This window comes from Choloepus didactylus, chromosome 6 (genome assembly GCF_015220235.1).
Source record: "Choloepus didactylus isolate mChoDid1 chromosome 6, mChoDid1.pri, whole genome shotgun sequence".
In the NCBI taxonomy this organism is placed as follows: Eukaryota; Metazoa; Chordata; class Mammalia; order Pilosa; family Megalonychidae; genus Choloepus; species Choloepus didactylus.
The window spans coordinates 122,787,904-122,813,712 of record NC_051312.1 but is presented as its reverse complement, the minus strand read 5'-3'; the positions used below and the strand labels follow the sequence as shown (position 1 = coordinate 122,813,712).

At 38.6% G+C, this 25,809-nt stretch overlaps 1 protein-coding gene across 2 annotated transcripts in view; it reads left to right on the top strand.

Annotated features, from left to right (window-relative positions):
- Positions 1 to 25,809, top strand: part of GUCY1A2 (guanylate cyclase 1 soluble subunit alpha 2) — a 332,369-nt gene that overhangs the window by 4,251 nt on the left and 302,309 nt on the right. The window contains exons 1-2 of one of the 2 annotated variants that reach the window (XM_037841308.1): positions 7,566 to 7,685; positions 25,598 to 25,659. In XM_037841308.1, coding sequence (XP_037697236.1) covers positions 7,614 to 7,685; positions 25,598 to 25,659 — 134 coding nt within the window. In that variant the 5' untranslated portion in view covers positions 7,566 to 7,613. Of the gene's footprint in view, positions 1 to 7,565; positions 7,686 to 25,597; positions 25,660 to 25,809 lie in introns of those variants that run through there. The other variant, XM_037841307.1, reaches the window with a different exon arrangement.

Below are 25,809 nucleotides of genomic sequence, written 5' to 3'. Positions count from 1 at the left end.
ATCCCAGAGGCTAATGAGAGCAGAAAAGTAGAAGAAAAGTCAAAGCACTGGGAGGACTGGCAAATAAGGAGAAGAAAACCTACTGTCAGAAGGAATTTGTCCAAGAAACTAAAAGAAAATTGAGAAAGGGGAAATGAAGGGCAGGCTGGATTCAAGTGGCAAAAAGAGCAAAAAATGTTTTGTTATATTGGGAAAGGAAAATACATTGATATGTTCCTAGAAAAAAGTGAAAGGACATAGAAATACATTTTTGGCCTCTCCTGTTACTAGGTAAAATGAACTCTCTGTAATGTGTAAGCCCTTAAAAAATAACTTGTAAAGTATGAATGTTAAAGGCATGAAAATAATGAAAAGCATATTAGAATATATTTGTGAAGTAGGATATTTGATAAATTTGTATATTTTAATTGAAGCTTTTTGTAATTTAAGGTTCCATTTGTCTAAAAAAGTTCTGAGCAACAGGTTAATTACAATTAGAAAATTAGATATGATATATTGCAGTAGTTTAATGCTTTCACATTTATAAAAAATTAGATACTATAATCTGAAATGAGAATCCACCTGATCCCTAATTGAGAAACAACATGGCAGAGTTGAAAGAACAAGGTTCTGGAGTTTGACAAAATTGGGTTCGAATAAATCCTCCACTGAGCCCCTCACTAAGCGTGAGACCCTGGCAAGCCACCTCTTACCTTCTCTAAGTCTTAGTTTCCTCTTTGGTGAAACTAAAAATATAGTTTCATAACTAGATTTGTTATGAAAAAGGAACAATCTTCTTTGAAAAGTCTCTGCGCTTCATAAATGATAATTGCAGGCTGAGACCCATTAATTTTAACCAACTCTGAATGCCACCAAATGGTCTAAATTTGTTTTCTTTTTCTCAATTTATTTGCTGATAATCTTATTGAATAGGGTAGCAGATGTCAGAGATGATAAGTAGCACTTTATTTTGTTGGCATTATCTGGCCAATCCATTAAAATTAAAACTGGAGTCCCTTTTTGACATCCTGAGTCAAGCATTTCCATCAAACCATTGCGTGCCAATAGGAAAGCCACTTTTACAAATTCTGTGTGGACATAAATATGAGGACATAAATATTTGGTAAAATGTAGGTATTTCACAACAAATTAATTTTAAATTAGAAAAAATTGGATAGTTGAAAGAGAAACTCCTTATTTCATTTGCTCGAGAATTTTAAGTGTTTGCCATCCACTGCATTCAAACTAAAAAATTTGTGCTTGTGTTCGTTCAGAGGTGTAGCTGTGAGAAGTAACAATTACCCAGTGTTTTTAATTCCAGCTGCTAAAACAAATACCATACAGTGGGTTGACTTAACAACAGGAATGAACTGGCTCACGGTTTCAGAGGCAAGAAGGTTTGTTTCCTCCCGGGGTCAGTATTTTCTGTCTGTCTGGCAATCTTGGGGGTTCCTTGGCTTTTCTGTCACATGACAATGCACATGGTGGCATCTTCTCTACTTTTCTGAGTTCCATTGAGTTCCAGCTTCTGGCTGCAACCTGTTGCTTCTTTTTCTGTGTCTAATTTCTTTTGCTTATAAGGGCTTCAGCCATACAGGATGAAGGGCCACCCTCATTCATTTTGGGCACACCTTAACTAATAGTGTCTTCAAAGGCCCTATTTACAAATGGGTTCACACCCACAGGACCAGGGCTTGGGACCTGAACATGCCTTTTGTGGGAGACATGTGTCAATCTCCAACACCCAGCTAATGGTAATTTATGTTGTAAGTGTTCAAAGCTCTCTTCTTGCTTGGTCAGCAGCTCAATTGTTAGGCCTCTTTTTTTTTTTTTTTCTTCTTTTCCTTTTTTTTTGTTAGGCCTTCATTTTAAAGATAAATTTTGACAATGGGAAATGACATCAGTGATTATTAGTTTGTAAGTAGAGGTGATTAAGTGATTATGTATTCCTTTTTGGTACATAGTTTATCTACCTCAAGGACTTGGAGATGAATGGGAAGAGAACTTGAGTGCTGTTTTGTATTTTTCCTCTCTGTATCATCATTATCCTTTTTGTTCACCTTTGTTTTTGTCTTGTTGCCTCTGTCACACAGAGCTGAAGGTAACATTTTAAAAAATTACATATTTGATTGAATGTGATTGCAAAATAAATGTTTTATCTCTAGACTTATACATTGTTCACCATGAGTTAGCAAGAAGACATAATTTTCACTTTTGGATTTTCTTAAACATCTAGGGAGAAAAGAAAATTGATTGGCATCAGCAGGGAGAATATTTGCAAGGATTCTCTGGTGACTGGGCTTTCTCTGCAGACCCTTGTTTGAAGTATCAGGCAGTGATTCAGCTCAATAATCAAAGTTCCTCTGTTTAAATTCTGACTCTAACTTCCCTACTCTTATATTTACCTGGTATTTAGTGCAGTGACTGGTACCTAATGGATGTTCAATAAAGTGTTCAGAATAAATGAATAGATGTTCTTGTTTAAGTGTTAATATTCACATTTTGTGTTTGAGGTTTTCTCTGTGGCACATTTGGTTCTATCAAACGAAGTATTTAGATTTTGTATTTAGCCTGTAAGAGACATACTGTGTATACCTGTTTGAGTTTTTCTTACACCTGCTATTTAAAGCAAAGCTTCAGAATGAAGTTGAAGAGTTAAAAAGAGAAGATGGAGTAGTATCCTCCTCCTGAACTCTTTGAGTAGCCCATTTATATTTTAAGAGTTAGGTAAATGTAATGACTCTGTGCCAGTCTGTTCTGCTTATATTTTCTGCACAATTCTCTCTCAAATAAGAGAGAAATGTTTGTCAGCAAGTGGGCTACCTTTGCCAAAAATGCAGTGCTAGGAGGTGGAATGACATCATCTAGGTCCTCAAATATCACTTCAGGACACAATCTGAAGTTGTTGAATTATGTGCTATAAGCTCAGAACACCTCATAAAATTGAACATTCCAGGCATAGAGTGAATTAGGAATTAGGGGAGCTGGAAATATCTCTGAAGGCTGTGTATTTTTGGGGGTTGCTGTGGAGTCAGTCAAGGGGAATTGAGAAACAGTGAACAATCTTATTAATAGAAAAGTGAGATATCACTTCCTCTACAGGCTTTTATGAGAGTTATTAAACAGTTCTTCATTTAAACTAGTGGTTCTCTAACATCAGTGTCCATAAGAAATACCTGAAGAAAATTGTTAGAATGCTCATTCCTGGACCTCATTATCAGAGAGTCTGGTTTGATAGCTCTAGTGTAGGCACGGAGCTTTACATTTTAAAAACACTCCCAGGCACTTCAGAGTTGTGCCTTAAGGTGGCCGAGTGACATACCTTGTGGAGAACTGATCTAGGCTCAGGTGGTTCCACACACTGATCTTTGGAAAGAATGATCCTGGAAATGGCTCCCTTGGGATGCCTGGAAGTGGCTCCCAAACTGGGATGGGACAAAGGTAGTATGTTGGTGCTATTACCACCACATCCTATGGCTTTGTTCTTGAGGTCAAAATAATCTTCTTGGTTGTGTGGTAAAAGGTATTTGAGGTTTCACCACTTGTAGCTTTCATTATTTGTGGCATTTCTTTCCATTTTACTGCAGGAGGCTCTACCAGCTCCCCTGTGTTTATATTCTGTAGGTCACATGTTATTGATATGTGTCTTGTAGCCTCTTTCCTCAAAAACAAAAACGAAAAGAAAGCAAAAAAACACTACTTGAAAATGTTGAGGCAAGTAGAGGAGAGGGGAGGAAAAGGGTTGTTTTGAGGGCCAGTTTGACATTATCATCATCTTTTGTGTTTTTTTTCCAAGTGAGATTGACACATTTCTCAAATGCTCTATTTAGTGGTTCATTTTGGAGGAATGACTTGTGCATATGCTGGTTGTTGGTGGTGGGGCAGTGAAAGGGGAAAGAAATAGGATTTAAATGCCAGAAAATTTTTTTCTTCCTAGCAAGGAAGCAGTAGATGGTTCAGAGATCAAAAGGATAGGACCACTTCTCAAACCCTACCACAATACTACAAAAATAGTAATGGTTGCTGATCTTTTCATCTTTAGCCAATTAGTCTTTTTCTCATTCAGTGGCCAACTTGAGTAGGGGTATATTTGAAATCTCCAAATAAGTGGTGATTCAACTTTTGAAGAAATTTGCATTTGCAGAGAACTCTTGAACCAATCTTTCAGGAGAGGATGCTTTTGTGCAGATGCCTTGATATTACCTTAATTGCACGTCTTTGAATTCCACTTGACTCCTTTTCCATTTGCTGTACTTTATTTGTTATGTGTGATTCTACTGAGGCCAGTGGAGGAAATAAAAACATTCTAAAACATGTTTCCTTTTCATATTGCTTTATGCCTTTGCTTGTTCATGCATGAGCCTTCCCATTCAATATTGGGAGAGGATTGTTTTCTGAGGTGTTTGGGGGCAATGCATTGGAGTAGAGCTTTATATCTTGAGAAATAACGAGAGTGAGTGTCAAATGGGGGCAGACTGTAATATTCAAAGACGTTTCTAGCTCTCCTGCCTTAGACACAGAGCTGATGTTAAGCTTATTTAGTATGTATCTGGGTCTTGTTCTTTCACTATTCAGTTCACTCTCTTTGACTAGCTGGTTGGCTTTTCTTCCCTCTAAACCAGAACCAAGTGATCTGGTAACTAGTCTTTGAGAAACTCAGTTCTAACTGGCCCCTTGATTAGTATTTATACTATATTTTCAAAGTTAGAACTAATCCTTGAACAAATAAAAGGATATTCAGCCATGGCATTCCAGAAATTATTTCTGGTTCCTTGTTGTTACACAGTAAGGTTTCTTTGGTTCAGACTTGGTATATTGCTTCTTGAGTATATGAGAGTCTTTGGAATTAAAGTAACTAGTAGCTGCTAAAACATTTCATATTGTATTGGAGCGTATAGCCTATATTTTCTTATCTGAAAAGGTAATTTGTTCTGGTGAATCAAACATTCTAATTAAGTAACTATCACATATGCAATATCAGTTTGCAAGTGAGTAGATGAAATTCAGTAAAATTCGCTTGTTGGGGATTGAATCATGTCCTCCGCAAAAGGCATCTTCAGGTCCCAACCCCAAGGTCCTGTGTACGTGAGCCCATGTGTGAATAGGACTTTCGACTATGTTATTAGTTAAGGAGTGCCCAAACTGAATGAAGATAGGCCTTAACGCAGTATGGCTGAAGTCCTTATAAGAAAAGTAAATTGGACACAGAAAAGAAGCCACGGGGAGCAGCCAGAAGCTGTAAGTCAACAGAACCCAGAAGAGAGGAAAAGGTACTGCCATGTGCAATTGCCGTGAGATGGAAAAGGCAGCCGACCTGAGAACACAACAGTCTTTGGGGAGAAAGCATCGCCTTGCTGAGGCTTTGATTTTGAACTTCTAGCCTCAAAACTGTGAACCAATAAATTCCTGTTGTTAAGCTAACCCATTTTATTGTATTGTATTTGTTTTAGCAGCTTGAAACTAATACAGTTTCTGGTACTGAAAAGTGGGGTGCTGCTATTATAAATACTGAAAAATATGGAAACAGCTTTGAATTTGGGTAACAGGTAGAGGCTTGAAGAGTTGTGAGGTGCTCAATGGCCAAAGCCTAAGACTGCTTTGAAAAGACTTTTGGTAGAAATATGGCATTAAAGGTACCTCTGAAGAGGCTTTAGAAAGAAATGATGAATGTTATTGAAAATTGGGAGAAAGGTGATCCTTGCTATAAAGTGGAAGAGAACTTGGTGAAATTATGTTCTGATGTGAGAAGAAAGGCAGAACATGTACATAATGAACTTGGATATTTAGCTGAGGAGAGTTTCCAAGCTAAGTGAGGAGATGCTGCCTGGTTTCCCCTGAAAGCTTATAGTAAAATGTGAGAGGAAAGAAATAAGCTGAGAACTGAACTCTGAAGCACAAAGAAACCAGAAATTGATGACTTTGGAAATTCTCAACCTATTCAGATTGTGTGCTCTGAGACTCTAAAAGTGACACTTATCAGGGACCTCCTTGAGCTTTTGGGAAATTCCTGGCAAACATGGTTCCGTGTGAGTGTTTGACTGACCAAACCTTTGATAATGAGAGTGTGGCTTGACATGGATTCAGTTAGCCCTTTCAGTGAAAGTTGGGAGTATGTATTGCAACTATCCAGGAAGTATCTGTGGAAAGTTATGCTGTCTGATGGTTAGGACCTGCTTGAACTGCATGCAAAATCAACAAAGTTTTCGTAAAGTTTGTGTGAGCAGAACCACTACCAGCCCGGACCGAAAGGGACAGAGAACAGATGAATTGAAGGAAGAATAACTTCAAGGGAAGAACCATGGAAGCAGTGGACTGGACCAAAAAGATCACCTTGGGCCTAGAGAGAGGGCTCACCCATGAATATGGAAGGTGCAGGCCTTCCCCTGTGCCTGGAGGGGGCAGACCATCTTCTTGGGTGGGGGCCTTGTGTGCTGCTGTGCAGGGAGAGTGCCAACACCCGTGCTCGGAGATGGGGGTGGGTGGGGCTGTGCCCAGCATTCGCAGAGAGCCTGGCCACCAGCCCAAATGCTCAAAGAGGGTGAGGCCTACATTTCACTGTTTTGGGAAAGCCTGGCTACTGGGCAAACACTCGGAAGGGGTGAACTGACCACTCCAGCAGGCCTGGAGGATAAAACATGGATCCATAAATGACTCTCAGACCTTAAGATCTAATGGAGTCTGCTTTGCTGGGTTTCAGACTTGTTTGGGATGTGTGATCCCTATTTTCCTTTCAATTTCTCCCCCCTGTAATGGGAATGCCTATCCTATGCCTATCTACCATTTATATTGGAAACAGATAACTTGTTTTCTAGGTTTAACAGGTCCATCAGATAGGAAGTTTGCCCCAGAATGGACCAAAACCCACAAATGATTTTAATGAGACTTTGTACTTAGCATTGTTACTGAAATGATTAAAGGCTTCTAGGATGTTGTGATGGAATGACTATATTTTGCATGTGAGAAGAACAGGTCTTTTTGGGTCCAGAGGGCAGAGTGTTGGAGAATGAATCATGTGCACCACAAAAGGCATGTTCAGGTTCCAACCCCTGGTCCTATGGGTGTGAACCCATTTGTAAAGATGACCTTTGAAGATGCTGTTAGTTAAGGTGTGCCCAGAATGAATGAGGGTGGGACATAATGCAATATGGTTGAAGTTCTTATAAGTAAAGGAAAGAAACATAGACATGGAAGAGAAGTCATGGGGAGGAGCCAGAAGCTGTAGGTCAACAGAACTTGAAACACAGTAAAGAGAAGATGCCTCATGTGCGTTGTCATGTGATGGAAAAGCCAAGGAACCCCAAGGATTGCTGGCAGACAACCCCAGAACACCACAGTCTTCTGGGAGAAAGCATGGCCTTGCTATTAATGCCTTGATTTTGGGCTTCTCCTAGTCTCAAAACCATGAGTCAATAAATTCCTGTTATGCCAGCACATTATGTGGTATTTGTTTTTTTGAAGCTGGGAAACTACTACAACACTTAAGAGTTAAACTCTTTCAATTTGTTAATAAATCTTTGTTGATCCAGAGATACTCCTGTGTGTTTCAGTGCCTCAGTGTCATCATTATGAGCCTTAATTATCATTGAGCATAGGTGTATGGACAGCTTAGTAAATAGAGTGTTGTAGATAATCAAATGCTTGATAACAGAGAATTTCCTTTATCTGGAAGCACTAAGGAACTAAATAGCATTTGTGGTCTGAAACAGGTAATGTGCTTACTCAATTTCTTATATTCCAGCAAGGAGTTTCTTAGGCACAGGAAGACATATTCTGAGTAATTTTCACATAAAGCTTTTCAAACCTTTCATTTCATGCATAATTTGGCTAAAGTACCTGTCTGTCTTTTTTTTTAGATGCCTATAAGCTTGTTTGTGTGTGTGGGCATGGAGGTGGGAGATAGAGGGGAATGGGGGTGGGGCAGAAGCTACGACTCAGTAATCACTGTTTTCTTGTTTCTGTTTTAATTTGACTTTGGGGAAATAACTTTTCTGTCTTCCTTTCTCATCTCTGAAATCATATATAACAACAGTAATCTCTCACTCGAGGGTAAATATGTAATAAATATGAGTGAATTGAACACATTGTGTTTACTATTATTAGTGACTTCGTTGTTCTGCTTCACTGCTTTCTTGGAGACCAAAGCATTGGTTCAGATTCCCTTCCTCTCTACATTCTAGGGAAAGAATAGGTTTTGGAGTCAGGCCAGCCCCTGTTGTTATCCTAGGCATTCTTGGATAAATTAGGCTCTCTGAGGCTCAGATTCTTATTAAGAAAATGAAGGTAATACTTAGTTTATAGGATTTTGAAGATTAAAATTATAATGCCTAGCACAATATTTGGAATACAGAGAAATCTTGTGCTTTTTGCTGACCCCTTCTTTTAAGTTATCTTTCTGAACAGCATGTTGGTAATTATATCTCCTGACACCTTCAATTAACTGTAGCCACATTCTTTGACAGAACCTCCTGATATTGGATTTCCTTATAGTTCTTGTTTAGCACTCTCTGGATTTTTATAGGAAATATTTAAAAAATTTTGGGCTGTACAATAGTTCAGGGTTATTCTCTAGGTCTAATAGGCTTACAAGTAAAGATCCCTACCAGAAATCTTAAAAATTAATATGATCTGACTGGTTACTTGTTTACTCATTCACTTACCCCTCACATTCATTTTTTCAGACAGCATTTATTTAGCAAGTGAGCACTTACTAATTCATTCAACACCCATCGAAGAGGCCTGAAGTGGGACACTTGGTCAGAAATTTGATATGGTCCTTTGGGCTTTTGAGGGACATTTCGATTCAGCAGATTCACACCAGCTTGTGAAAATGCAAATCAGCATTTTAGGGATTATTAAATAACATGCACAGCAGTTAATTCTGCCTCCCCTCTGACTCTGCCCCTCAGCCTATCCTGACCTTTCCTCATTTTCCGTGTTGTGAAAGATGAATTGACAAAGGCAGAATCTATATATAAAAAGACCAGTTGAAACTCTAATGACGCTGCTATAGTAATAATAATACTTGCAACTGATTGAGCCCGTCCTATGTTCAAGGCACTGTAGTAAGTACGCTACACATTTTATTCCATTGAATACCCACAACAGCAGTGCAGGGGTGATGCCTTACCATGGCCTGCAAGATGTCAAGAGCCTATGTCCTTGACCTCACCTTGTGATGCTGTAACTCATGCTCATTGGTCTACTGTATGCTCCTTGAACATGCCGAGCAACCACCATCTTGCCTCAGGACTTTTGTCCTGTTCCCCAGGCCTTAAATGCTCCCTCTCCAGTTCTGCACATGACTGAACCCTTCTTGGCTTTCAGATTTCTGCTTAGCTCACCTCTTCAGATGGTAATCCCCTGCCCCCAAACCATTCTCTCTTGTATTAGTGTTTATATCCATCATAGCACATCATCAACAGAAATTATGTTTTTATTTACTTGTTTACTTATTTGTTATCTGTCTTCCACCCCTGTAATTTATGCTCTACATGGGCAGGGACCTTGTCTGTGTTGCTCACCGTGGTCTTTGCAGTGCCTAGAATCGTCCTGGCTAGAGGTTCTTGGTAATTCTTGATTGACTGAGTGTCTGGGTGTTATTTTGAAGAAAATCTCAGGACTTGGAAATGAAAGAGAATAATTAAGGATAACTTATTGGATGGTAGGGGACTTGAGATTTGGTAGGCAACTACAATGGGCCCGATATTTATTGTGTTTTCATAATAGGTATCACTGAATTTTCACATTGATCTTAAAGAAAAGTTAGATTCAGAGAAGTTAAAGTAATTTTGATTATTATAACTGCAGTTAATTATTGGTAGAGATAAGATTAGAATTCTGGTCTGTCTGGGTCCAAGCCCTGTATTCCTTCCAATATGTTACATGTTACAAGTCCAGATGAGTGTGGTGGACATAGCGATGAGCTCCATGGATGCTCCTGTAGGAAAGAAGGACTTGTTCCCCTGGATGCTAGGAGTATTGCTGAAAATCAGCCCTCAGCTGTCAGTCCCCTCTGCATATTGCTTGAACTGAAGACAACTGCTTGCCCAAGGTCATGCCCCATTCCTGTGCTTACTAGCATGGGGATAAGGAGGCTTAGAACCTTTAATCTAATTTGGGGCAATTGTGAAATCAGAATTCCATGTAGGTCAGCTGAGGCCTCCTTTGAGACTACATTACAGTTCATCTTTCTCTTCTGCCCAGTCCTGCTTCCTTCTCTTGCCATCATGGATATCAGTCCCAAGAGCATTCCCTAATAACCTTCGTGCATGATAATCTCCTTTCCAGAGTCTGCTTCCCAGGGAACCCAGTATGCACGAGCACATTGGAGAATGGTGATGGCATTAATAAAAATGCAAAAGCCAGTAATGGGAAGCTGGTATTTGGAAGAAATATAATAGCCATGGATTTGGAATTTTTGAAATTAGGTGATAATGGGTATACTCTGGACTGTGAGCACTTTGAGGGCTTGGTATTGCTGATTCACAAGTCATGTCATAATGCTTGAACAGGTTGTTGAATATTTGGGATTGGAGCTTGGCTAAGAGGTCATGGCTAAGACAGTGAGTTGGGAGGTGATAGCTGGTGTCATGAGAACTGATAAGCTCTCTGACAGGAAAAACTAAGAACAACAGAATTGAGGAATAATATACAAAGAGAATCAAAATAGTGGCATTAGAAACTGGCTTAGATTTTTTTTTTTTTTTTTCTTTTCAGGGTTGGGAGGTGACTGGGAAGTGGCTGGGAATAGGGTTTCTTCTCACTTGAAAAAAGTGAGGAGAGTTTTGGGATACTTTCAAACCCAGTATGTATGCCATTGCTAGTGGCCTTAGAAAAACAATGTCAACCATGTTCCGGAGATAGAACCTATTTACAAGGTTTACAAAGGAGATATATGATGAGGAAGCAAAGGATACCATTGACATAAATTTCTCATACAAGACATTTGAAAGTAAAAGGGAAGAGACAGGGCCTATGAGGCCAAATCAAAGTTTATTAAAGGGATGGACACTCGTTTTTGAAGGTAACAGAGGAGTCAAAAATGCAGGAGATGGATGAGATGTATAGGATTTGGGAAGGGGTGGGGTGGATCAAGAGGCATTCTTTAATTCCTTTCCCAGGTGTCAGGACATTTCCTTCCCTACACCCGGGGAGAATTCAGTGTGGCACAGTGGGAATATAGTGCAAAAAGCAGCTGTCAGATTTTGGGTTAATTTACACCGAGTTTATTTCAGCATTGCTTCCATTTTATCACTATAACTCAGTCATTGATCAGTAATTGTGCATATCTAGCAACTACCGAATTTGAATTCCTACACTACTTGCAGTTCTCTTGGCACTTCTTCACCATGGTCCCTACACAGACCATGGAATGTCAAATTAGGTCTGCAGTGTCACTAATTCTTCCTTCAGTAATTTTATACTCAAATTATGAAATTATGAAGTGTGCTTTTTTCATTTGTGTATTCCGTTGGTTAGATAACATTTGGATTGTCTTATCAGTAGTTTAAGACATCAGATTTTTTCTTATCATTCTAAAGATAGGACTTTATAAATTACCATGTGGAGGGAGCTGTATTTTGAGGAGGGAGCTGTATTTTGATTTGTGCTTATGTTAGCTTGTTCTCTTTCAGTTTTAAAGATAATATATATATTTTAACCTTGGTTCTTAGCTTCTCTGTGTCTGATATGACTTCGTTCAGTGTTAGAGCTCTATTTCACACTGGTGGGAAGGTCACTAATGGAAGGAACTCTTGAGGTGTTAGAAGCCAAGTGAATAGCATTCTGTTTTATTATTATATTGGAATATTTTATACAGTTGAAAGATAGGTGGTGCAGAAGGTAAAATAAGGCCAAGCAAGACATACAAAATCAAATGTAGCTTCTTGACTCTCTCCCTTTCCTTCTGAGTGAATTTTGCTCAATTTCACCAAGTAAGGATTTTTGTCTGTTTTATACACTGCTGAATCCCCAGTGTCTACTATGTACCTGGCATAATAGTTGCTTGATAAATATTTAATAGCATTTTAAAATAATAACTATTGATTATGTAGGGTAGAAGAGAAAATGACTGTCATTGGATTCTGAATTTTAATAAATACCATTAAATAAAATGTGGATTAGGCATAGTTACTATCATTGTGTCTTTTAAAAATTAACCACAAGTAATAAAAAGGTCTTTTACCTCCTTAATAAAAGAATCTGCATCCAAAGGTATTTATTGTATTATTAATGATGGGATTATTGTGTCGTAATGGAACAAAGACTGAGGGAAAGAGTAAATCTTAACTACAGTACACTGTAATTCCATTTGAAGCTTCAGACAGATATGGGGGAATTTCTAATGTGAATGCTGGAGAAGAAAGATTTATTGTTTCCACTTGATATAAAGATCAATAAATGCTTTGTGGACCTGACAGTATTTGCAAGCTATAAAGTCTTTTTTTTTTTTCCTAGTTGGGCTAACTTTATGTGTTATTGTAAACACATTTCAAAGAAAACCAGTCTTCCCCTTTGTTCTGAATTAAATTCTTTCTTCAAAATTGTGCTTGCAAGGTATAAACCTAACTTTTACACTTAGGGAGAGTGGGTGGGATTTGTCTTGCAGCTTGCAAGGGCTAATTGTGTGATGTGTGGTATATATGGCTGCCGCTGGCTGCTTCTGTAAGCCCTTGGGCATGTTCTCTTGTTATTCAGCTGTGATCTTGGGATGGGGGTGGGCATAGAGGAAATTAAATGCTAAATTAAGTTGCAAATGTAATTTGCTACCATCAGTATCACATTCTTGGCTATTTAGAAAAATTCAGGTAATCTAGGTTCCAAGCACCAATTGTTATTATAGAGATAGAATATATCATCTTAATCAGTGACATTAATGATGACAGTAATGTTGAAATTAACAAGTCTGTTGGACATGTAATTGGAAGAAGGATTTTACTGCAATTTCTACCTAGAGACATAATTTTTCAAAGAATACATATTAGTAAGTCACTTTCAAATATGGGTCAATAAAATATTATCATTGTAAATATTTGTAACATATGTATAAGATTTGAATCTACAAATATGGATTTAAAAATAAGATCAGATGGAAATCCTTGGCCATTAGTCAATGTATTCAACTACTTTATGTGATTGATAAATCAAATCGACACACCTTTCTAGAAACGTCTTAAACTAACATCATAAAGTATTTTATTATTTTGCTTTTCCAGATTAAGTCATAGAAATGGAAGCAAAGGTACATCAAAGTAAAGCTTGTTTACACCTTGGCATTTTATATCCTAGTTTAATCTCTGATATATCATGGATTAAAGTTGAGAGAAAATTGTAAAGTTGGAAAATTTCTTATTGCAAGTCTGTTCTCTTTCTCTCTCATCTCTCTCTCCTCTCTCTCTCTCATCTCTCTCTGTAATTCTTTCTCTATCTCTTTCTCTTGTTTCCTAGATCAGAACCTCAAGCAACAAAAATCTCCTGAAGTCTCTCCTAAAGACAAATTGGACTGTGTACATTTTAAATACTGATCACATTAAATTATTAATTGAAAAGCACCACCTTTCTAAATTTTTCATGGTAAACTATTTCTTGTTATTTGAAGAACTAGTATTGCTACTTCAGGGTTCATTTCAAATAAGGTTATAGGACTAAGTGGGGCTGATATTGTCCTTATGTTTCATAATGCTTTGAGCTTCCAGAGAATTTACTAATTTAAGTGAATAATTTATGGATTAGTTTGTGTTGGGCCAGTTGTGGATGCCCCTGCACTGAGGTTGCCTTGGAAATTCCAGTTAAGAGCTCTTATGTAGGCAAGGAAATTTAAATGTTTTTAGAAGCTGGAATATAGTGAATGGTATTCAATCATTATCTTATTCCTAAGCACCATATTATTAAAATCCCCTGCTATTTGGTGTGAATGTGTGTATGTGTTTATTTATATGACTTGGGTCAGTGTTTGATTAACATTTGTAAAGCTAAATGACAGAGATATTTAAAATGGATATAGTGTTCTAGAAAGAATTTGGAAAAAAACCCACAATGATCCTGTGCTAGAAATATTTCCCACTTTTCTGTAGGCAGTTGCTCCTAATATCCCTTTCTTACTCACATGTTTTCACTCTCCCCCTTTCTCAGTTACTAATTTTCCTTTAGGTAAGGAGACAAATAAATGGCTAGAGTCACCGTATAGTTTAAAAGTTGGTTCTAATGAGAGCAAGTTTTGATGTCTTTTGTTGGAAGCCTTCTAAAATGTCCTCTGCAACGATTTACATTAAAATGGCATTTTGTGATTAAAGGTGTCTTTTGATTAGTTTTTAGTGTAAATATATTTGAAGAGAAGTTTGAAAAACCAGGGCCTTTCACCAGCTGTAGTGTTTCTTAATACTTAATACAAGGCTTTTATTTTTTTTAATTTTCCTCATTTCAAAACTGACAAAATGATGTGCCTGCCTATACTTTCCGTTCAGAAAAACCATTACCAATAACTAACATCTGTTTAGAATTTACAAAGCATAAAAACATGTATTTTTGGTTTAAAACAACAGTGATTTATATTATATTTTTAAAATACCTGATCTCATCCCGACCCACCTAGCAAACGTATGAGGTAGGCAGGGCAAGGATTATTATCAGGCCCAGTTTAAGGATGAGGGAACTAAGGCTTGGAGAGGAACAGTGACTTGCCCAAAGTCAAGAAGCTAATAACTACCTATATTTTAGTGTCAGATTCTTCTGTTTCAGATCCTAAGATCTCTCCGCTGTGCCACGCCTCTCACCATGGCCATGGATAGTTCCATCCTCAATATACAATACACAGTATTGTTCAGTGTGTACCCCTGACCTTGCCTCCCCTAGGCTTTGTGACTTGCTGGGGATGGCTGGTAGCAGTTTCCTGTTGATTTTCTTGAATCTTACCTCCTCTCCCCAATTGTTTAATTCCCAACTGCATGATGAGCCCACACACCATACACTTCTGATAGAAAAGATAAAGAGCTCTTTCTTCATCAGGGATCTGCCTCTAGGCTGATCTAGTTTGCCTGCCCACTGTCATGTTCATATGCTGCAGGCTTCCACGGGTGAAGCAGCTATGAGCACAGTGTCGAAAGCCGTCCTCACTGCCAGGAGCTCAGCTAATGGTACTGAATCTGGGAAGAGCAATGACATTGCCTGTAGTTTGATTTCTGAATGTGAAGGAAGGCATGCTCATCGCAGAAATAGTTACATGCCTACGGGTATACATTTCTCAATATACATTGTGCATAATTGTGCAAATCCATACGTACACATATCTTGGTGTAATTAAAGAATTTATTAGAAGGACTGAGGAAGAACTGTAATAGTCTATAGTAGTTACTGTATACTAGTATCTAGGTTAAAAATATGTGCTCTGATAGAGTTAAAATAGAGAAAAAGTAAGATTTTTTTTCATGTCATCCAACATTAGTGATCTTCTGTCTGCATTTTTCCACCTAGAAAGAAGTATGATTATTCTGCATGACTGTTCTGTACTACTTAGGAATCTAGCGACTCATAGACAGACGATGTAGCAGTTTTATCTGCTAATCAACTGACTAGAAAGCAAATTCCACATCTATTTGTATTATTAGATTATGGTCAACACTAGATCCAAGTATGTTCAGATCCTTGTTGAGTTTGTTCTTCCAAGAGAGGTGGAAGCTGTGGAGCTGGGCAGGACTCGCCCTGTGTAGTAATTTGATGAGTTCTGCATGTTTTAGCATTTGAGATTTTAAACTTCAGGAGCTTGCTCTTGCAGTTGTTTTGAAGTATCCTGACTCTCAGGCACTGACTGGCTAAACAAAATGCACATGGCACTTTGGTTGGCATCTGAATGACAATTTACTTATTTACAATAAGCAGTAACTATGAATTGAGTCTTACTACTCAATTCTGCACAATCAGCGCATTTCTTACCTATTCATGCCACGTGAGAAACCAAGTTATAATCAGAAGTTTATTCTAATCGATTTAGAGTCAGAGCAAAATTAATCTCATGCCAAGTTCTTCAAAAGATATTTCTTATTGTAGGGAAGGCCTTGTAATGGAAATCTGAATGCTCCAAGTCCATTCATTAGACTCCATTTTTAGTCAAGATGGTTGAGGAATTTTCCTTACTTTAGGAATCATCTTGCTTAATGTGACAGAGCCAATACACCCTGAACAGTATTAGATATAATCCTTTCTAAAAGGTTCTTCTTCACTTCTTTTTCCTATTGGTTACTCTCTCTAATTTCCCCTGCTTCCCCCATGTACTCCCTTTTTTGTGTATTTGAAATATGTTACTTTTATTGATCAGTCACCACTTTGCCTGGAGCTACGCCCTGTCTGGTGATTGGAGAAGACTCTTTTTGTCACCCAATTACAAATTATTGTTTAAGCAGGAGCATTTAGGGTTGTCAAATTAGGGTTGACAAATTTTATGCATTAATTTTATAGTTTAACTGTTAGAAGTCTTATTTCCCTTGTTTCCGGGCTCTTGTTGGGAGACCTTCATTGTAGCCACTGGAAACAATAGGGAATTTTTTGGAAAATGTTCACATGGAGTTTGCAAAGGTGTTTTAAAAGGTTAGAAGCGATTTCATGACGTGAGGTCCATTCATATCCAGTAGAGCAGCCGTGAGTTGAAAGGCACTAATTGGCTTTGCAGCTTCTGCTAATTGGTGTCTTTTGGGCTGAAGCATCCTGCAGCAGGTGTAGATGTTGGGCATGGTCAGTTAACTACCATGTAACAATTATTTGACCACCTTCTCATCAAAGGATTTATTCATAGAATAATCATGCAACACACATTTGTATAATATTTTAAAGTTTTATTTCATTTTGACCTCACAGCTATCCTGAGAAATAGTTATGCCAGGAATATCCCTGTTTTTTGGAGAAGGAAATTGAGGTTCAGAAAAGTAAATGCCTCATCCAAAATCACACAGTAAACAGTCTACCCTTTCAACTGTAACCTTCTCTGCCTTAATGAAGATTGAACAATGTATTCCAGTTTAGAGGAGCAGGTTAAAAGCTTGGGTTTTGGAGGCAGACGTATCAGACTCAGATATTTACTACCTATGTGACTTGGGGCAAGTTATTGAACTTCTCTGTTTCAGTTTTCACATCTGTAAAATTGGGATTAATCATTCCTTTCATAGGATTTTTGCAGGGATCAAATGACTTGATGCATGGAATGAGTCCAGTGTTTGACATTCAGTCAGCATACGGGGCATTGCTGACAGGTATTATAATGTTTAATCAGAAATCTTACCCTATTTCACTCTATAGACCATTAGATCTGTGCCATCTGTGAGGTTCTGTTTGGCTTAGGGGCTCAGGAGTGGAGCTATGTTCCCCCAAAGGCTTGTAATGCAGCGCCATCCATTTTCCTAGGAAGGTGTCTAGAAAAAGTACCATCTTGTCTCAGAGTGAATGTTTTAATTCAGACTGAACCAAATTGGCCAAGACGGTGACTGGTGAAGCATTTATCACTTAAAAAGTCTCCCTAGTAGGGACAATGATCATTCCAGAATTCTTTAAATAACAGAAGCAACATTAACACCTTTTGGAAAATGCCTTTACATTGTTTTCAGATCCATTGAAGACAAAATAAAAGGAAATAAGGAATTTGAGTTAGATACATGGAAGGATTTCCTCCAGGTGACCCCAGTGAAATGAGTTACCAACAGGGGCAGCAGCTCGTGGCAGAGCAAGCTCGGGAGACCTAAGTCATTGTCCAGCCTGCTCCTCTGTATGGCTCTGTGGCTGGAGCCAAATACTTTCACCTCTTTGATTCTCAGTTTTTTCATCTGCAAAATGTGGATAATTATATCTGAGCTTTGAAAGGTTGCTGTGAATATCTAATGAGGTGAAGAAAAAGAAAGTGATTTGTAAACTGTGAAGTGTTCTACAAACTGAAGCTGGCGTTATTATTCTTTGGAGTTCTTTGAAAACAACAGAAAATTTTGGGTGACTTAAATATGATCTTGGATGACTTAAATATGTCTTTCCTTCATGTAGGAAGACTTAATTTTATTGGGTATATGTTACGTATATTCAGTTATAATTGATAATCGCAATGGTAATAACCACCGACTTTGCTAAATGGAACATAGTTCTAATAAGCCAAAGTTATAATTCACAATTCCCTTATGAGTCAATTAGCATAGTGCCAGCCTTTACCCTAAGTTCACATCAGATCATGCAAATGCATACCCTTATTCACAAGGAGATTCAAGTGGAGATTGGGTGAAATTGAACAGATGCTCTACCACTACTGGTAGAACTCTATACTGTAGTGCATATCTAGCTTCTTTTTTCTTTTAGCACAGCTAGCATTTTTACTTTTTAAAATTAATCATCGAGACCACCAGTTTTGTTTAGCATATCACTGGTGTGGATCATTTGAAATGGCATTCCATGTTTCCTGAGGAGTTGCCGTCCTGCTAAAAAGTTATGACTTGCCAGAGGAGGTGGTTTGTTTTCACCAGTATGTTCTGTACTTAAGTTACAAGTACTTAACTTTGCGATGCAATACTTCAAAATGACCCTGAGAACTGTGAACTTCTTATAAGTGTTTTTCAGATGGGAAAATGGAGGCATTTCTTTCCCAAGGTTCTTAACTCCCAGGTGAAGAGATTTTTTACTAATTTTATAAAAAGGTCAGTAGTAGAACAGCTGGGATTGAAATACAGCGGTCCTGAGTCAAAGTTCTATTTTTAATTTGCAGTTTATTTTTTTTTAATTTTTTGGTTTAAATGTAGTAAGCTTATTCAGAGGCTGGGAAAATGAATATTGTGTCTGAATGTTTAGCAAGATTGATGATTATTACAATTACTTCTCTTTCAGAAGTGGTAAACTGGTTGTTGGAAGTGAGTTATTATTTTGACTGCTTTTGTTGATAATGCCTATCATATAATTGGATCCATTAGTGTTGATAGGCCTAGCCATAAAGATAGGGTACTGAATATTACAGTTTTGATCACTTTAAATTATAGAATTTGGTACATCATGTCCTGAGAAGCAAAATGATCTTATGTTGTGGAGTAAGTGGAGACCTCTGTATTGTGACTGGAGGATAAAGTGAAGGGTTCCTTGTCCTTCAGTTTGTCAAGCATATCTACCACAATTCTAATGATAGAGGTTCAGGACCATCTTATATAATCTAAAGCTCAGTCATACTATTATCTGCCTCAGTGAGGATTCAGTCTTTGAGGGAATGAAGGTAGGATTCTCTTGAACACCACCTGATGAACATGCTAAGGGGATTTGAAATTTTGATGAGGAAAGGAAAGAGAATGTGCAATGACTGTGGAGCTCTGTTGGGAGTTCAGATGATAGTGGTGGGGATTCGGCCTCTCAGAAGGCAGCATGAAGACGCTGTGTGCCCAGGTGATGGAGGAGAGGTGAGCCAGATGTTGAGAAAATGCCAGGGAATGGAATGCAGAAGTGTACCTAAGATAAGACATACTTCATGATTTTGCCTGTGGCCTTCGTTGTTGATACAGGTTTGGTTTAAAGAACATTAAGTGTATTTCCTTAAGAAACAGTAATGTTGCTTGCTTGTGATTCTTTAATTTTGTGTTGATGCTAAAACACGTGCGCGCGCGCGCACACACACACACACACACACACACACACACACACACACTCTGCTTTCTTATGAAGATAGTTTCCTAGGGGAAGACATGTAAAAAGAGAGCTTTACTGTTTAGCCATGGGATCTTGGGCAGATCATCTAATCTCTCTTAACTTTGGCTTCTTTTCAATCAAATGGTGATAACGTTAGCCCTATTTGGCTGGATTGGTGGAAGGATTCATTGGGATAATGTGCATTAAAAAATTGAACTGTAAAGGGCTCCACCAAATGCAGAGCATTAAATATTATGTGCAGAGGTTACATCTTTGATTCTGGAGTCAGATTTCCTGGGTTTCATTCCTTCATTCCTGGTTTTGTCTCTTTCTAGCCTTGTGACATAGGGCAGTTTTAACTTTCTGAGTCTCAGTTATCTCATCTGTGAAATGAGGAAAATAATAAAACCTACCTTATAATATTGATGTGAATATCAAAGGAGTAAATATATATAAAGGTCTTAAAGCAGTGCCTGGCGTAGAACAAGTACAGTAATGATGCTAGCTGTTGTGTTGTGTACATGCCAGCACCAAGCTGAATGCTGACTTATGTGCATGGGAGTGAATTACTCAGAAATTAAAATGAATCCTGTATTTGTGCTTCAAGCAACATAACTCTGTTTACCTAACAAATTTATATTTGATTATAAGCCATTAGTAACAGCTAATAAACAGGGCTATGTTTGAATGTAGCAGTTTTGTGGGAACATTTCTCAGAAGCTTACTTCTCTTGATACTTGAATAAAAATACTCTCATTAATGTCAGTTTATTTAGATAACAGTTATAGAGTATAGGTCTTGATCATCAAGTTTATACTTTAAATGAAAGGTTTTCAACCCTGGCTACACATTAGAAGCAACTGGGCCTTAACCTCATAGGAATGGGAAAATTTGGAGGCATTGTCAGGCATTGGTATATTTAAAAGCTCCCAGGGGATTTTAATGTGCAGACAGAGGTGAAAACCACTGCCTTAAAGCATTAGTAGTTACATATATATATCCATATCATTTAGTTTCTGACATTGATGATTTTCTCATATTTAAATAAATAAATGATACAGCTCTTTATGGATGTTTCTTTAAAGGCAGGTCCATTGTTTCCATTAATTCTGAAGCTTTTGGGTATGTATTACCAGGCAGAAATGAGATTTAAAAAATTATCTGTTTGCTTTTTTAGTTTTCCTTTTTTGACATGACAAGGTACTATGTATAACAACGAAGAATATAGAATCTCAGAATGTTAAAGGTGGAAGAGACCTTCAAGGGCATCTAGTGGAAAGAGGGCACATTTGAAGCCAGTCCTTGCTTGCGGTGACTTATTCGCTTACTAGCTGTGTGAACTTGGGGCACTTATTTAACCTCCCTGAACCTCAACTTCTTCATCTCTGTAAAACGGAGATGAGCATGTACTTTATATGATGACAACTGCGTTTCGGGCTGCACACACACACATCTTGACTTCCTGCCTCCTCCCTGATCCCCGCACCATCTGGCATGGATATCCAGAGCAGGGACTGTGTGGGAGCTGAGCAGGACTGCCTGAGCCTGCAGGGCCAGCTGCTGGGAACCGTCTCCTCCCACTCCTCAGGGATCATTTCTCCCGCTCAGCTGGGACTGCTTCAGGGCTGGCTGTTTGGATCCCATGACCTTTCTTGAGCATAACATTTAGTTTGTGGGGGTCACTCACTGCTAGTCAAGGGGAGCGAAGCTGCTAATGAGACCAGAGATAAAGGTGGCTTCTTGTCACACCGTGATGGAAGCTTTTGGGTACTTTCTGTGTGAGCCCAAGACGATGCTAATGCAGGATGCTGATGGCTGCTTCCTCTTTCCAGCTGTCCTCTATCCTTTGCTTCTTTGTGCTGAGGAGGGACAATCCAAGGTTATTATCTGTATCTTAGTTTGGGGGAAGCAGATAAAAATCAGGGACAAGACTCGTTGGTTTTGGTTTTTTGACAGGAGCAGTGGATTTTGTCTCCTTCCCTACCCTTGTCTCTCAGATCCTTTAGCATATGGCTTTAAAATTATTAAACCACTCACCTCCCCTGTTGTATATTGTTTATGGCCTAGGAAGGAGATTCATGGGTTATTTCTTATTAGTAGCAAACCATAATGTCTGGGACCCTGCTCTTGGCTATCGTGTTTCAATGTCCTTCCCACTTGTAGGCCTGGGGCTGCTGTTACAAAATGCCACAAACTGGATGACTTAAAGGAACAGAAATTTATGGTCTCACAGTTCTGGAGGCCAGATGTCTGAAAGCAAGATGTTGGCAGGTCTGTGCTCCCTCTGAAACCTGCGGGGAAGAACCCTTCCTTGACTCTTGTAGCTTTCGGTGTTTGCCAGTAATCCTGGGTGTTCCTTGGCTTGTAGATGCACCACTCCCATCTCTACCTCTGTCTGCATGTCTTCATGTGGCCCTCTTCCCTGTTTCTGTGCTACTCTCTCTCTGGGTGTCTTGTCTCCTCTTCTTATAGGATACCAGCCCTAATAGATTAAGGGCCCACCCTACTCCAGTAGGACCTCATCTTCATTTAATTATATCTGCAGTGATTCTTTTTCCAAATGAGGTCACATTCCGAAGTACTGGGGGTTAGGACTTCAACTTATCCTTCTGGGGGACACAATAAAAATCTTCAGTTTTAATTTTGAGACTTCATTTCTCTGGACCGATCAGAATGTTTCACTGGAAATACTTATAAATTTGGCTGCCATTTTCCTGTGTTTTCCTCTGACTACTAGAATTGGCACAGTCTTCTCATTATTAAAAGTGGTAGCTTTATTGATTTTTTTAGGTGTTGAGGATCTCAGAACTTTACACTTGTGGGTTGGGATTTCTGACCTACACCTGTGCCTTTCCACTAGCTTGTGAGAGTCTTGAGGGTGGAAATCATGTTTTTCAGCTTAGTAGAGTCATAACTATTATATACTATGCACCTACTATGCACCAAAGGCTTTGCATTAGTTATCTCAAATAATTCCCATAAAGTAGTATATAGATAAGTAAATTTATTTCAGAGAGTTTAAGTAAATTGCCCTAGTGAATCACAGAGCGGGATTTTGGACTCCTTTGACCTCAAAGCCTCTTTGACTAAATCATCTTTCTAAACTCTTAAAGGAAAGGACAGATGCAGATAAGAGGAATGAAATCTTTGCCTGCAGAAGGTTGGTACTGTTGATTAGGGTGCGGTTATGGGGCTGGATTCTTAAAGAAGAGGAGAGAAAGTCTGGGTGTGTTCAAAGCCCTTGCATTTCCCATTAAACCACACTGACTTGCATCATTGGTATACATGGACACTTAGTAAAGATTTGTGGAAGAAATGAAACCTAATACTCCCAAGATAGACATTACCCCTTACAGAAAGCTTTGGCGCATATGTAGGTCTTCACTTCATGCTTTTTGTTTGGTTCAGAGACCCTCAGATTATGTGACAGTTGCTGTCACTGATAAGCCCATGGGTTGAGGCAGTCAGGCCAACTCTGAAGAAGACTGGAGTGAATCCATGATGATAAGATATTCCAAGGGGTTGGGTCTGTGTTGAAGTCACCTTGGCTTACAGAAGATGGAGAGATACTCTGTGGTCAGCTGCTGTGGCTATAGTTTAGGCCATCAGAATGTGCCCACAGGCTTTGGCTCTCAACAGGAAGTATATTAATGCTTTGTAAACCTGAAGCTTTGTTGAATGTGCCCAGAGAACACTTTCCTTTTAATCTACTTGGAAACTATAAATTTGACTCCTGCTGGGAGAGGAAGTAATTGCTTCACACACAAAAGAGTCAGCTCTTTAAAAGGCTCAACTCTTTTCACAAACATGTGCTTTCCAATGACTGGGAAATTTCTGGTACAGGAAAAAATATCCTTTTGTACAAATGAGGTCATTTAGTCTTAGCTGGTCCTATGCACTCGAGTTCCTGCTTTCTGTTCCATGATTTGTGACAAGAGGTTATTGGAAGGATAATCCCTCTGTGAATAGTCACTGCTTTTTGGGCACATTGCCAAAGAGAAAGTTATCTTGGCCCAGAAACTGCTAAGCCAATGCAAGAGGTCCAGATCCCAGGGGTGTTGAGCCAGGGACTGATAATGATTTGGTTTAGGTTGGCCATGGGTTGTTTTTTTTAAAGCATGCTTTTCCCGTGCACTGGGATCACTGTATCTGCTTCCTGCTCCAACTTGTCAACGGCTCCACTGCTTCTTGGTTCAATAATTATTTTTTCTTTCCCAGGTGCATTCCATTTACTTTGCAGCTATCCCAATGAGTAGAAACAACTGTGCCAGTTTGAGGTCTTGTGTTTATGTTTGTAAACTGGTGTAAATGGAAAACAGCTGCTGAAAGAACGTGCCCTGCACCTCTTCCTTTGGACACTTAGAGGCAGATTTCCCCTAGAATTATTTCTGGATTGGCTTCGCTAAAGTGAAGACTATGCCTGAGGCCTTGGGTTTACTCAGTGAAAGGGTTCTGCTAAATTTTAGTACTAATAGGGTTGATCTTAGTGGATGCCTCTGATTTTATTTAAGCCCGCCTTCATCCAGTTCTCAAATAACCATTTCCTAGCAAGCAATGTTAAGGCTTTGAAGAATGTTAGGTAGGAGATTGTTAACATTCATCTTGGATGTTTTCATAAGGAAGTGGACATGGAGGGGGTTCAAGCGAACCTTGACAAAGAATGAGTTGAATAAGCCTTTGTAGTCTCCTTTAAATTCTGTATTTTTAAGACAGTCACATTGAAGGATTAGTGATGGGAAATAACTGATATTAATTACATTGTAGCTACCAGCACTGTGCTAGGCCCTTTCTATTATCTTTTTAGAGGGTATGTGACTTATCTAGGTTCATGTAGCTAATCAGCAGCAGCCCTTGAGATTACCAAGCTGTCATTCTGCCTCACGTATTAAAGGGTCTGTGTTAGAGTCGTTAAACCAGCTTTCCCCACCCCTAATTCATCCTTGGCTATAAATGGATCAATGTTTTGCTAATCTTTTGATGGCTTCTTTCTTACTTGCTTGACTAGAGGTTTTTATTATTTTTAAGATTCACTCTCTTTTCATTGAGATTTTCATTCTTCTTATGAAAACTCATTAATAAAATCTATCTTGTGGAATCTCTGTGTCTCTTTCATGGCTCCAATTCATGCCCAGCTGCCTAATAAGTCTAAGAATATCTTACCTAATTCTTTATCTGGGATTAGGAAATTCTATCTTGAGCTGTCACAGGGAGGAGAGAATTACTAAATTTGGCCGTAAGCTGCATGAGTATTTGCCACAGACCCCCTTCCTGTCCGAAGTAACTATGGCCCTTTTAGTTGGTCTCAGAACCCTTTTTTGAAATCCCTTGGGACATGGATACAGTCAGCTTGCCTCTGCTTGCAGTGGTGGCTGTGGGTTCCTGGATCACCTGCTTCCTATCTGCTTTAGCCTCTGTTTTAGTCCTCTCTGATACAAAAGGTACAGGAAAAAAGAAAGCTCATCTTGTTTAAAAATATCTCTGAATATAAAGTTGACTATTTTAACTCAATTTATTGCTGTTGGCTAGACCTTCCTTGAAAGTCTTGTTGAAACATAAAAGAAAGTTTTAAGATGTGCCATTTCATTTCAGTTGATCATTACATACACTGGAAAGGAAGAACTATGATTTGTATTTTCCCTTTAATACCCTTCCCTCATGGCTCTCCAGTCACTCTCCCTCCACAAGGCCTAGGTTTATTATAGTCATCCAACGAATATCTTGTTGAACTTAATGGCTGGTACAAAATAATTGTAAAAGGTATGACTAGAAAATACCACTATCATGTTTGAAACTGGGAAATTCTAGGTAATTGATGAGAGCCTCATATTAGTTCCTGTGGGAAAAATATATGGCAAGATGCAAAATGGGTTAATATTGCAAAGTGAAAACTCTTATGAGATAAATCAGAAGCTATTTATCTGCCTGTAATGCCCAAAATGGGACTGGCACTGATTTGCTGATAAAGTGTTTTTTTATTATTATTATTCTTTAGCCTCAAACGATACAGCAAACTCTCAAGAGGACACTGCAGTATTATGAGCATCAAGTTATTGGGTAAGTAAAAATTGATTTTTTAAAAATGGTCATTATTTGGGGGCAAATTAAAGGTAATTGCTCAAACATAGCCATTGAGCACGTGGTTTTTCTGCCTTCCAGGTCAACCTTATTTCATAGCAGCTACATTCACATAGCATGGAGCATGGG